At 38.0% G+C, this 12,112-nt stretch overlaps 1 protein-coding gene across 1 annotated transcript; it reads right to left on the reverse strand.

Moving 5' to 3' along the window:
- Positions 1–741: 741 nt before the first annotated feature.
- LOC137738959 (pyrophosphate-energized vacuolar membrane proton pump) lies at positions 742–7,071 on the reverse strand. Its single transcript, XM_068478428.2, has 8 exons — positions 6,634–7,071; positions 3,745–4,319; positions 3,278–3,657; positions 3,003–3,089; positions 2,594–2,924; positions 1,557–1,967; positions 1,383–1,442; positions 742–1,244 (listed from the first exon to the last, which is right to left on the reverse strand). Exons 1-8 carry the CDS (start codon positions 6,884–6,886, stop codon positions 1,038–1,040), a joined length of 2,304 nt encoding a protein of 767 aa, XP_068334529.2. The 5' UTR covers positions 6,887–7,071; the 3' UTR covers positions 742–1,037.
- Between the last annotated feature and the right edge of the window lie 5,041 nt (positions 7,072–12,112).

Raw genomic sequence — 12,112 nt, forward strand, 5'->3', positions numbered from 1 at the left:
TTTTTTTTTCAAAAGCACTTTTATAAAAAAAGTTTACCAAACACTCTGCTGCTTTATTTCACAGTTACTTATTCTCACAGCACAACAGAAGCAGTTTTTTTTCAAAGCACAGCAATACCAAACCAGCCCTAAGTCCACCACCTCTTTTTAGTGTAGATAATATCGTTTGTTTAAAATAAAATAAAATAAGTAAACTAGAAAGTGAACACCTATCGTTTTTGTTTTTTTTTTTAATTAGACTAAACTAGAAGGTGAGTACATAGACTAACACTAGCGAGTGCTATGTATTATCTATCCTTCACGTATTATATTTCTGAGGTATGTTCCCTTAAGAGAGCGATTCCTATTTTTTTACAGGAAATTGAGACTAGTTGTGGTTCACTCCATGTTCTTTTACGATCTATACCGCCTGACCGTATTTACAAAATAATATGTAGGTCAATTCTTTGCGCACGATTAGATACCTCACTCATATTTGATTAGTCTAATCTTCTGCAAAAATGAAACGTGACTTGAAAAATAGAAAAATAGAGTTCAGAACTTCAGATAGCTGAAATTCAATAGGTTTATTACCAAACAAAAAACAAAGGTGAATATTTTGTCTAATCTTTCTTCGAGAAAGAGAAAAAACTTACGAAATTATGCAATTTTGTTTTGTGTATTATTCACGTTCAACACAACGCCAACCAGTTTGAGTTAATTACCATATACAAATTGTGTTAAAATCGTAATTAAAATCCATGATTCCCAACGTCGCCAGTTGCTACCATAATTTGGGGAAAAAATTGAAATTTAGAGTTCAAGTTCGAACCCTAATTTCATACAACATTTCATTTCGGTACATCTAATTTTCGTCATTAATTCTCAGAGTTGGCAATTTAACTGAAACACTGGCTAAGGACGGAGGAGGGAAGAGGGATACTGGTACAAACAAAAGTTAATAAAACCTCCGCCGACCAAAAATCGAACAAAATGATATATAAGGCCATTTTCCCCCTCATACAACGGTCATCAACCACTTCTTCCCTCTTCCCTCCTCAAAAGATCTTGAAAAGTAGGCCTCCGTGAGTGGCGAAGAAGGGAGCAAACACGAGGGACTCCACCGCCATGAGCTTAATGAGGATGTTGAGTGATGGCCCTGAGGTGTCCTTGAGTGGGTCTCCAATGGTGTCACCAATCACTGCTGCCTTGTGTGGGTCTGAACCCTTCGGCCCAAGGCTCCTTGCATGCTCTGAAGCACCAGCCTGAAATCCAAACCCAAAAAAACCAAACTAACGAAATGATATGTTTCAAAATTTAAACAACTGATCAACGGGAAACTTAGGACCTCTTCCAACATTGGGAGGAGAAACACGACTTAGAATAAAGAATCAAATGTTGACCTCAATGTACTTCTTAGCATTGTCCCATGCACCGCCAGTGTTAGAAGCAGATATTGCTATCTGATAGACAAACAAATGTAGTCAAATCAGTTGATTCCGAAATTTCATATTGATTACTGGAAATAAATAAACCAGCAATCATAAATATGCCTAGTCATTGAAGTTCAACAATACCTGCACGCCAGAAACAAGGGAACCAGCCAGGACACCGGATAGGGTCTCCACACCGAAGAATGTTCCAACAATGAGAGGTGTAAGAATGACAAGGGCACCTGGTGGAATCATCTCCTTGATGGATGCATCAGTGGAGATCTTGACGCAGGTAGCATAATCGGGCTTAGCAGTACCCTCCATGAGACCTGGAATGGTATTGAACTGCCTGCGGACTTCCTCAACCATTTTTAGCGCTGCACTTCCCACACTCTTCATGGTCATGGCAGAGAACCAGTAAGGAAGCATTGCACCCACGATAAGTCCAATAAAGACCTTTGGGGTTAAGACATCAACGGTTGAGATTGCTGCACGACTCACAAAGGCGCCAAAAAGAGCCAAAGACACCAGAGCAGCAGATCCAATGGCAAATCCCTACAATAAAATAATTCATTGATCAATCAGAAAGACCCTTTCACTGTGAAGTCAGGAAAAAAATAGAAACATCCAAGCACATCATCTCTCTCATAGGAGGGCATTTTGAGTTAGCTAAGCACTGTAAAAGTAGGTTCCATAAAGACGAGCCAAAGGAAAACAAACACGAAGCAGTAATAAACAAAGACCGTTATACTAAATATGGCAGTATTAGCTGATCAAGTTCCTGAATAACTAGAACTGCCAATAACGGTGGCAAAATATAGAATCAAATTTAACCGTAGGACTTTGCAGTCAACTTTCAAAACACAAGGGCATACTTTTTTTTTTGAGAAAACAAAAACAGTATACCATGTTATTGGTGTGTTTTTCAACTTCAGAAACAGGCCAAACAGAAACGGTGGCAAAATATAGAATCAAATTTAACCGTAGGACTTTGCAGTCAACTTTCAAAACACAAGGGCGTACTTTTTTTTTGAGAAAACAAAAACAGTATACCATGTTATTGGTGTGTTTTTCAACTTCAGAAACAGGCCAAACAGAAGCAAACCGGCATCTAATTCACACTGAAGGTAAAAGGTAAAAGGTAAAAGGCACGGTACACTCTGAAAGTACGTCAATTATACCTTTCCAATAGCTGCAGTGGTATTCCCAGCAGCATCTAGAGCATCAGTTCTCTCACGGATTCTATGGCTCATGCCAGCCATTTCAGCAATGCCTCCAGCATTGTCACTGATGGGCCCATAAGCATCAATGGCCAACCCGGTAGCAATGGTGCTCAGCATCCCAAGTGCAGCCACTGCAATGCCATACATAGCAGCAAAGCTAAAACTAACATAAATACTGACTGCAATAGCAAAAATTGGAATGATGACTGATTTGTATCCCAGAGCAAGCCCAAAGATAACATTGGTAGCAGCACCAGTCCTGCAGGAATCAGCAACATCTTGCACCGGGCTGTGAACATAAAAGGATGAGTCAAGACGGGAAGTGAAAGCAGTAAAAAGGGGCAGTATTGTCAAGTATATTTAGCACCTGTATGCATTGCTAGTATAATACTCGGTGACGAACCCAATAATGAGTCCAGCCCAAAGACCAACAGCCACACACAAGAACAACTGCCTGCAAAGCCAAATTACATCAATGACAAACAACACGCCAACTCAATTGATAGCTCATCCATGGTACTCAACATAAACAAATCAAGAGTAATTACAACTTGATAGACCAAGCGCTAGTAATAAAATAAACCTTAATTTTGTGGTTTGGCAATTAAAGGAAACACGTGTCTGAACTTACACAGAACTTACCAGTTTTTAACAACTTTCTGAACTCCAAAATTGAAAATTGTGAAGGATGATGGCAGAGCAATCCAGCTTACAATTGCAATTCCAATAGTCATGAGAACAGTGGAGATGATAAGCTGCTTTTTCAAAGCTGGTTCAATTTCCTTGACAGCCTTGATCTCAAAGAAATCGGTGGCAAAAAGGGTTGTGATTAAACAAACAATGATGCCAACAGAACTGACAAGGAGAGGATACAACATAGAGGTGAACTCATGGTTGATTCCAAATGAGGAAATGGAAGCAACAACCAGGGCAGCACAAGATGATTCGGCATATGAGCCAAAAAGATCAGATCCCATACCAGCAATATCCCCAACATTGTCACCAACATTGTCAGCAATCACCTGAAAGTTAAACCAAAAACTTGAATGTCAAAACCCCATTATTATATCCCAAGAACAAAATTTAAGAGTAAAATTGATATCGCTTACAGCTGGGTTTCTTGGGTCATCTTCAGGAATGTTTCTTTCAACTTTTCCTACCAGGTCAGCCCCAACATCAGCCGCCTTGGTATAGATACCACCACCGACTCTCCCGAAGAGAGCCATGGATGATCCACCGAGACCATAGCCAGTAATGGACTCAAAAAGTCCTTCCCAGTCATCACCATAGTACAGCTTAAAGAGATTGATAGTAATGAAAAGTACCAAAAGACCATTTGCAGCAAGGAGAAAACCCATAACTGCACCAGACCTAAATGCAGTAATAAAGGCCTTCCCAACACCTTTTCTGGCTTCCAATGTTGTCCTAGCATTGGCATAAGTGGCAATTTTCATGCCAAGAAAACCGGACAGAACAGAGGTAATACCACCAAGTACAAAAGCTACAGTGCTGAAAATTGCAGTTGCAAGTGCTGGCTTGCAGGTCTTTTTGGCATCATACGTGCAGGGCTGGCTCTTTGTGCTGAAACCCTCCACAGACCCAAGGAAGAGGAAGATCAGAATTGCAAAGACAACCATGAAGACCCCAACATACTGATACATAGTGAAAAGAAAGGATGTTGAACCTGTACAGCCATGCATACAGAGCTTATTAATAAAATGGAGACTATATAAAAAGCTAATAAAATCTGCCTGCAGTATTAACATATCTAGAAATACCTTATTTTCTAAAAGCATAACACCGTCTGAGCATACACTTGGATTATGAACATCTAAATAAACCCGAACTCCAAAAACCAAAAAAATAAAAACGGTAAAGGACCAAAAAGCTGGAACCAGTAGTGTCTCACTCTATCAGTGCTAGAAAAGTAAAAATAGTAGTACATCGCTCCATGTTCAATGTTGTTCTCAAGTTACTAATCAAATCGATGCACAAACCCAACTTCTCATTTTATACATTATCATGTCGAGTCATATAACTGCGTGTTCTGTTAAATTTTATGATATGTTCCACCATTCATGACATATGTATTTCGTTTGTCATCTATACTTTAAATAGTGAGAATACCATCCTTAAAACGCATACTTTGTTCAACTGCATTAACATGCTAAATACCAAAAGTTCGAGATCTATGCTGCTGCCAAATTGCTAAATTGTAGGAAAAATAATGTAACTCGCCACGTATCTTTGTATAATAATTCAAATCGGAAAAAAAACAAAAAAAAAAAAAAAAAAAAAAAGGAACTTTAATTCATAAACAAAAATCAAATAAATTATGCTCCCGACAACAACACAGTACCCATAAAACAAGAAAATAAAAATAACCTTAATTTTATACTGTAAGATGCCCAACCACATGCTACAAGATATTGCTCACTTGCGAGACACGTGCTGTGCACATACTAATCTATTTTATTAATTAAGGGTTTATTAAGGGCTTGTCAACTTTTTGTTCCTATTTTTCCTATTTTACCCTCATTTTTTATCCATAAGGTTGACATGAGAAAGGTAAAATAGTAATTTTATATCTTTTGAACTTTTTGCCTTTTTTTTAATTTTGTCTCACTTTTATACACAACATTTATATAAGAACGGTAAAATATTTACATAAGATAAAAATATGGCAGTTATTAAATGAAATTGTTCCACCATTATTTTTTTCATATATGTAAGTGAAATCATGATATTTTTTGAATAGTTTGAATGAACTGAAACAGTTGTATTTGAGGAGAACGTGGGCGATTGTTCAAATACACAAAATATAGGCTCTCTGTTAAAAACAATAATGATAGGGGTGTGGGTATAGGTTGACATGAGGAGGGTAAAATAGTAATTTTATATCTTTTGAACTTTTTTCTTCTTTTTTTTTATTTTGTCTCACTTTTATTCACAATATTTACATAAGAAGAGCAAAATAGTAATTTTGTATCAATATATTTACATAAGATAAAAATATGACAGTTACTAAAAGAAATTGTTCCGCCATTATTTTTTTCATACATATAAGTGAAATCATGATATTTTTTTTTGATAGTTTGAATGAACTGAAACAGTTGTACTTGAGGAAAACGTGGAAGAAGATGGGCGATTATTCACATATACAAAATATGGGCACTCTGCTAGTAACAATAAAGATAGGAGTGTGATATCCACACATCCTATTTTACTTCTTACATACCTTTTTAATTTTCGACCGTCAGATCAAATGAATTAAAGAAGATCAACGGACATAAATTATCAAAGGTGTTTGAGAAGTAAAATAGGATGTGTGGATAGCAAACCCCTAAACCCTAAAGATAACACCCAAAAAAGCAAATGACTGTATTAACATAGGACAAAATTATTAACTGCCATTTATCACAATAACACTAAGATTGAGAAGATAAAGCTGTATTATTAGTATTAGGATATTCTTCCCAGTATAAAACTAGATCTGGATAATTAAAATAAACATTAAAAAATTAAACAATCTGTTTAACAAAACGCAAAAGCAAACCTTGAAGAAGACCCAACTCAGAGTCAGATATGCAATCCAAAGCTCAAAACTTGAGCTAACATAAACCCTAGAATTCCATGGATATCCATTCATCTTTAACATTGTTTGGCTGCCGAGAAATTGCAATGACAAATTTTCTCTTTTATTAGAGTAGATTTTGAGCACTCAAACTAAGTTTAAACTGACAATTGAATTGAACTACTAATTATTTTTCCGTCCAATTTCTCCTTGTTTCTCAGCAACCAAACGCTAGCTAAGAGCTGTAAATTATGAATTTTCCTTTCATTTCGTGCGGTTTCTGAGCAAACAAACAAACAGTCTAAAGCTCCTGCACTGTTGGAGGTAACAAAAATATCTCAACACTGTCAAAAATCCAAGAGAACCACCAGATCTAACAAAAAGCTCAAAAGATCTAAACCAAGCTCAGAAATTTAAGCTCTACCTTCAGAGATAGCGTTCTGTATCTCAGCGCACTTAGTGACGACGTTTTGGTCATTCAAGCCTTCCTCCTCCTCAATTAGGTTGTCATTGTAGCCGTTCTTGTTACTGTTGGGGCCGGACGGCGGCGCTTGGCGCTCGGGCGTGACCTTCACGAGCGAGACCAGGTACCACTGGACGAGCGAGAACACGATCCCCACGACGGCGGCGACGGGGATCACAATCTCCGTCGCGAGGGTTGAGAGAAGAACCACCATCCTCGCCGGAACCCTAGCTTCGCTGGTGTCTCTACGCCGGGGAAATTAGAAGAGAAAAGAGAGACTCTTCGAGCTTTGGAGAGTGAAAAAAGAGATAAGAGGACAGAGAGCCTTCCTCTAGAGGCTCAGGTGGATTTTATATTCGGAGAAATGAGGGAGATCAAATATTCGAGGAGCATAAAGGCAAGGATGATGTGTGATGCGACCATATGCTATCTGTAGGGTCGGAAATCTGGACCGTTGTTTTGGATTCGTGTTGTTTGATTGGACGGTGGTATTGAGGTGTGTGGGGACAGCGGTGGATGATAAAGCGGGAAGGGGGTAATGCACCACGCTAAGATATCTATTAAAACTTAAAATTGTTAACTCAAAAAATAAAAATTTTAGTTTTAACTCATAAATAGTTTTTTGGTTTTCATCCTTTTGAGCTATTTTTTGCCATAGATTATTAAAAATGAACTTAGGATAATTGTTTTCTAAAAGTAACTTAAAAAAAAAATTATGTAGATTATCTTAATTTAATTTTATGAACATTTTAATGTGATGACCCGTCTGTAATTTCCAACGCAAATTCTCCCCGAGTATGTGAATTGACATTTATGCCCTTGTTGGAAAAGTGACATGGATGTGATTATGCAACTTTAAATTATTTTTCTCGCTATCGTAATTAATAGTACTCATTGTTACGAACATGTGAGTGCGAGTTAGACCTGAATTGGATTTGTAACGAAAAAGTTACGTTCATTTGAAGTACGTTACAACGGGTGAATTGTACACGCATGTGTACTAATCAATCAGTGTTAGAAACACTGTATTAGATAAGGGGATAGATTTTCTGAGTACTTGCTACTTTGTAAATCTGAAACGCTATCGTAATTAAATAGTACACGTTGTTATGAACGAGTGAGCGCGAGTTAGACCCAAATTCGATTTGTAACGAAAAAGTTACGCTCATTTGAGGTACGTTACAATGAGTAAAATTGTACACGCATGTGTACTAATCAATCGGTGTTAGAAACACTGTCTTAGATAAGGGGATAGACTTTCTGAGTAATTGCTACTGTGTAAATCTAAAACGCTATCATAATTAAATAGTACGCGTTGTTACGAACTAGTGAGCGTGAGTTAAACCCAAATTGGATTTGTAACGAAAAAGTTATGCTCATTTGAAGTACGTTACAATGGGTAAAATTGTACACAAATGTATACTTATCAATCAGTGTTAGAAACACTATATTAGATAAGGGGATAGATTTTCTAAGTACTTGTTACTGTGTAAATCTAAAAACCCTATCTCTTTTCCTTTTTAAAAATTGTCCCGTGTTCCCCCTTTCTTCACACAAACCACCAATCAAATCCCTTAAAACCCTTACTTCCACTCTTTTTTCTGAGACCATATCGCCCAATCAAGTGCCATCCCTTAAATTTGGCACCAATCATACTTCACACCCTCACTCTCACTAAACTAATCAGGAGCACTCATTCTCTCTCCTTCTCTTATCTCTTCTCGTAAACACTCTCTCACTCTCTTCTCTATGCAACTCACAGAAACAACCATCAAGGCTCCTAGTTGGAACCCAAAAACACCACCATTGAACTCACCTCACCACCATGAGCACAGCCGTACCTTCAGATCATGATTTGACCAAGTTTTGGATGTCTAACTTGGAAGTTCTGACTTGGGTCAGTTTTTCCCCGACGAGTTGCGAACGATTTGCAAGCTTTTGGGAAGTCTAAAGGCCTCTACTTAACTCCCCGAGGTCGCTAGTCAAGGTTTGACGAAGAACCAACCTCAAACCACATGGTTTCGAGAAGTCGAGTTTTTGGCCGAACAATTGGAGGCATTTTCAGGCCACTTTCAGTCCACTTTTGGACTTTTGAAAGGTACAACTTTGTTCTACTCTTCAAAAACTTCAATTCCATATAAATTTCATGAAAAATGGTTGAGAAATGTGCAAGATATGAAGTTTTGAAATTTTCTTAGAAAACCGACGAAAATCCCCAATTTCCGACGAAACTAGACGACGACAAACGACGATAACCACCGGAGAAGACAACGAATATTCTGTCAGACTTGACGAAATATTCTAACAGCATTAGGTAACACCGTTACAATTTAATGGAATATTCCATCAATTTTGACGGAATATTCCTATCGTACATTAGGGTTCTATCAAATGCCTACGCATGGCCGCACGTATGGCCATGGGTTGGGCGGCGCATGACAGCACGTCTGGGCTTCGGCCAACAAGTAGTTGACACGTGCGGGTCTGTGACTTCGAATATAACATTTTCATATATTCAAACCTTCCGTTTGAGCAAATTATGGGGAGTTTTTCCTAGCTTTTTCGTATATGTGCTAGTTAAGTAATTATTATTAGTTGTTTCGCATATAGGGGAGACTTACCCTTAGGACGTACGTGGACATGATGTGATATAAACTAACATACAAATTAAACCCTCTTTTTGATAGTTGTCGTATGTGTAAGTAGGGATCGTTCTAGGCCGAGGATTAGGAGGGATGCTAATCTACACAAATTAAACTCTAAATCACTAAACTAGACCAAAAAAACAGAAAACTAAACTTAAACAACTCAAAACAAGCTAAACTAATTCAAATAACACAAAATTGACTCAAATAACCCAAAACAAGCACTAAGGAGTGATTTGGACGAAATCTAACTAAATTGACTCAAACATGAACTAAAGAGAAGTTTGGACGAAATTTAAACTAAAAAGACTCAGATTACTAAATGAAGGTTGTTTTGACGAATTTAACTAAAACTAAGTAAATCGCAGAAACAAATTAAGTTTGTACGAAATTGGGTGAATTAAAGGGTGAAAGGCTAGCTAGAGGGTCCTTCTCCACACATGACACATATGCATATAAATCGATTTCCAATTATTATTCTAATAAACCATGAATGACAATGCCCCAAATTAATTGTGAACTGCACAACTTAACTATCATATTTTCCTAATTTCATTGAATTGGACTCAGCGACGCAATCAAATTATTCTTATCAAGTTCCCTATATGAACTGCATGATAGAGATACATATCGAAGATCATTAAGTTCTATGAAAATCATAAGCATTGGCAAGGCATTCGTAACTATGAACTGCATGATACTCCTGCCATTTATTTACTTAACACAATCATGACTAGTGATTTTCACTACTTATAAATATAAGTTCATAACGATTAGGTGAAATTGCCTTATATTTTAGCATCAAATTCATGCATGCAAAACTAAGTAGGCCTCCTCAATCAACATACAAGAATAAGTTATCAATCAAATAGATAAGTAAATCGCATTCATGTTTTACGAAACAATAACTGGAGGAAATCAATTCATATCACATATATGTTCATGGCTTTGAATTCACCTCTAACTAAAAAGAAATTAGTTCCACATGTCCAGCATAATTGAAAACTAAATTAAAACAAACATTGGACTAAAACTAAGGATAGAATACACCTAAAAACGCTCCAGCCCTCCAATAGCCTTAGATTGCAGGTCACGGCTCAAAACTCCTTCTCTACTTCTTTCTTTGATGCGGCACAAGGTGATTTTTCTGATTTTCTCTCTAAAGCTCTCTTATGTGTGGTAATTATGTGCGGCATAAAACAAGTATATATAGGGCTAGGGTTCACGCCAATCCTTGGAGGACAAGGATAGGGCACGGCAGAGTTGTAGGGGGAAAATGTTAAGGTTAGGTCATGGCAAAAACCAAAAAGAATAAGGAGAGGGTGTGGCAGAGTCTAGGGCTTCTAGAAAGGGAATTGTGATAGGTTTGTAGAAGGATAGGAGATAGGATACGCGGCAATAAACAAGGACATACAATAAGGCTTCTAGAACCTGATATTTAGGTGATTTAATGTGAAATTTAGTCCTCTTTGCATCTGGAATTAAAGTGGGACAAGATTAGGTTAGGATAAGATAAGATAAGGTAGTTTGGATAATGTTTCCTTCTTCTTAGCTGATTCCTTATCTTCAATCTCTTGATTTAAGGCTTTCCATCAAGAGAAAAAAGAGGAGGAATTTGCATCACACCAAAACCTTGAAGCTTTGAAACCCTAAAGCTCTCAAGCGAATCCCGAAGGGATTAAGAAAGCTCTCTTCATTCTTCGTCAAATCCTTCTTCAAGATCAAGCCCCAACGGTCCTTAAAGAAACTTCCCTCAACCTTCAAGATCAAGCCCCCAACGGCCCTTGAAGAAAGTGTTCATCGTTTATCATCCGTTCATCCTAAGATCAAGCCCCAACGACCCTTTGGATCAACGACATTAACAAATCCACACGCCCGTTCTTCAAGATCAAGCCCAAAAGCCCTTGAAGATCTGTTCATCAACCATTCATCAAGATCAAGCCCCTAAGGCCCTTGAAGATCCGTTCATCCTAAGATCAAGCCCCAATGGCCCTTTGGATCAGTAACATCAACAAATCCACATACCCGTTCTTCAAGATCAAGCCAAAAAGCCCTTGAAGATTCGTTCATCCTAAGCTCAAGCCCCAATGGCTCTTTGGATCAACAACATCAACAAATCCACGCACCTGTTCTTCAAGATCAAGCCCAAAAGCCCTTGAGGATCCGTTCATCAACCGTTCATCCTAAGATCAAGCCCTGACGGCCCTTTGGATCAACATCAATAAATCCGCATAATTGTTCATCCCTAGACTAAGCCCCAACGACCCTTTGGATCAACAGGTCATCCACATATCTACATTTTACGAAGATAGAATCAAGGGATCAAATTGTAAAAAAGATTGTAACCCCAAAATCAATACAAAATATATTTTGTACACGAGTTCTTGTTTCAGGAATTTTTCGTGTTTACAAATTTGGCACGCCCAGTGGGATAATCTTTACCTCTTATCTCTTTCTCTGGTCAAGAAAACCAAAGCACACCTCCAAAATCAATGACATCAAGCAAGGGACAAGCCATTCTTGCAACCACCAAGGGAAGAAGCATGAGCACTTCCGCCACGAATGGAGCATCCATTGGCGCCATAACCACTCCTCAACATACCGCTGCAAAGTTGATACCACTAAGTAAGCAAGAGGAGCATCAAAAGTGCGAGTCGATGATTAACCTGACCTTGCTGGGGGCATCGAAGCATGCTACTGAGGCGCACAAGATGACATCCCAAAATGGTTAATGAGGTTGTTCATCAGCACCCTGGATGTCTGAAGGAAAGTCATGTGTATTGGTTGCACAAGTC

The sequence above is a fragment of the Pyrus communis genome, chromosome 9 (assembly GCF_041283825.1).
Source record: "Pyrus communis isolate YQ-2024b chromosome 9, ASM4128382v1, whole genome shotgun sequence".
NCBI classification, from domain to species: Eukaryota; Viridiplantae; Streptophyta; class Magnoliopsida; order Rosales; family Rosaceae; genus Pyrus; species Pyrus communis.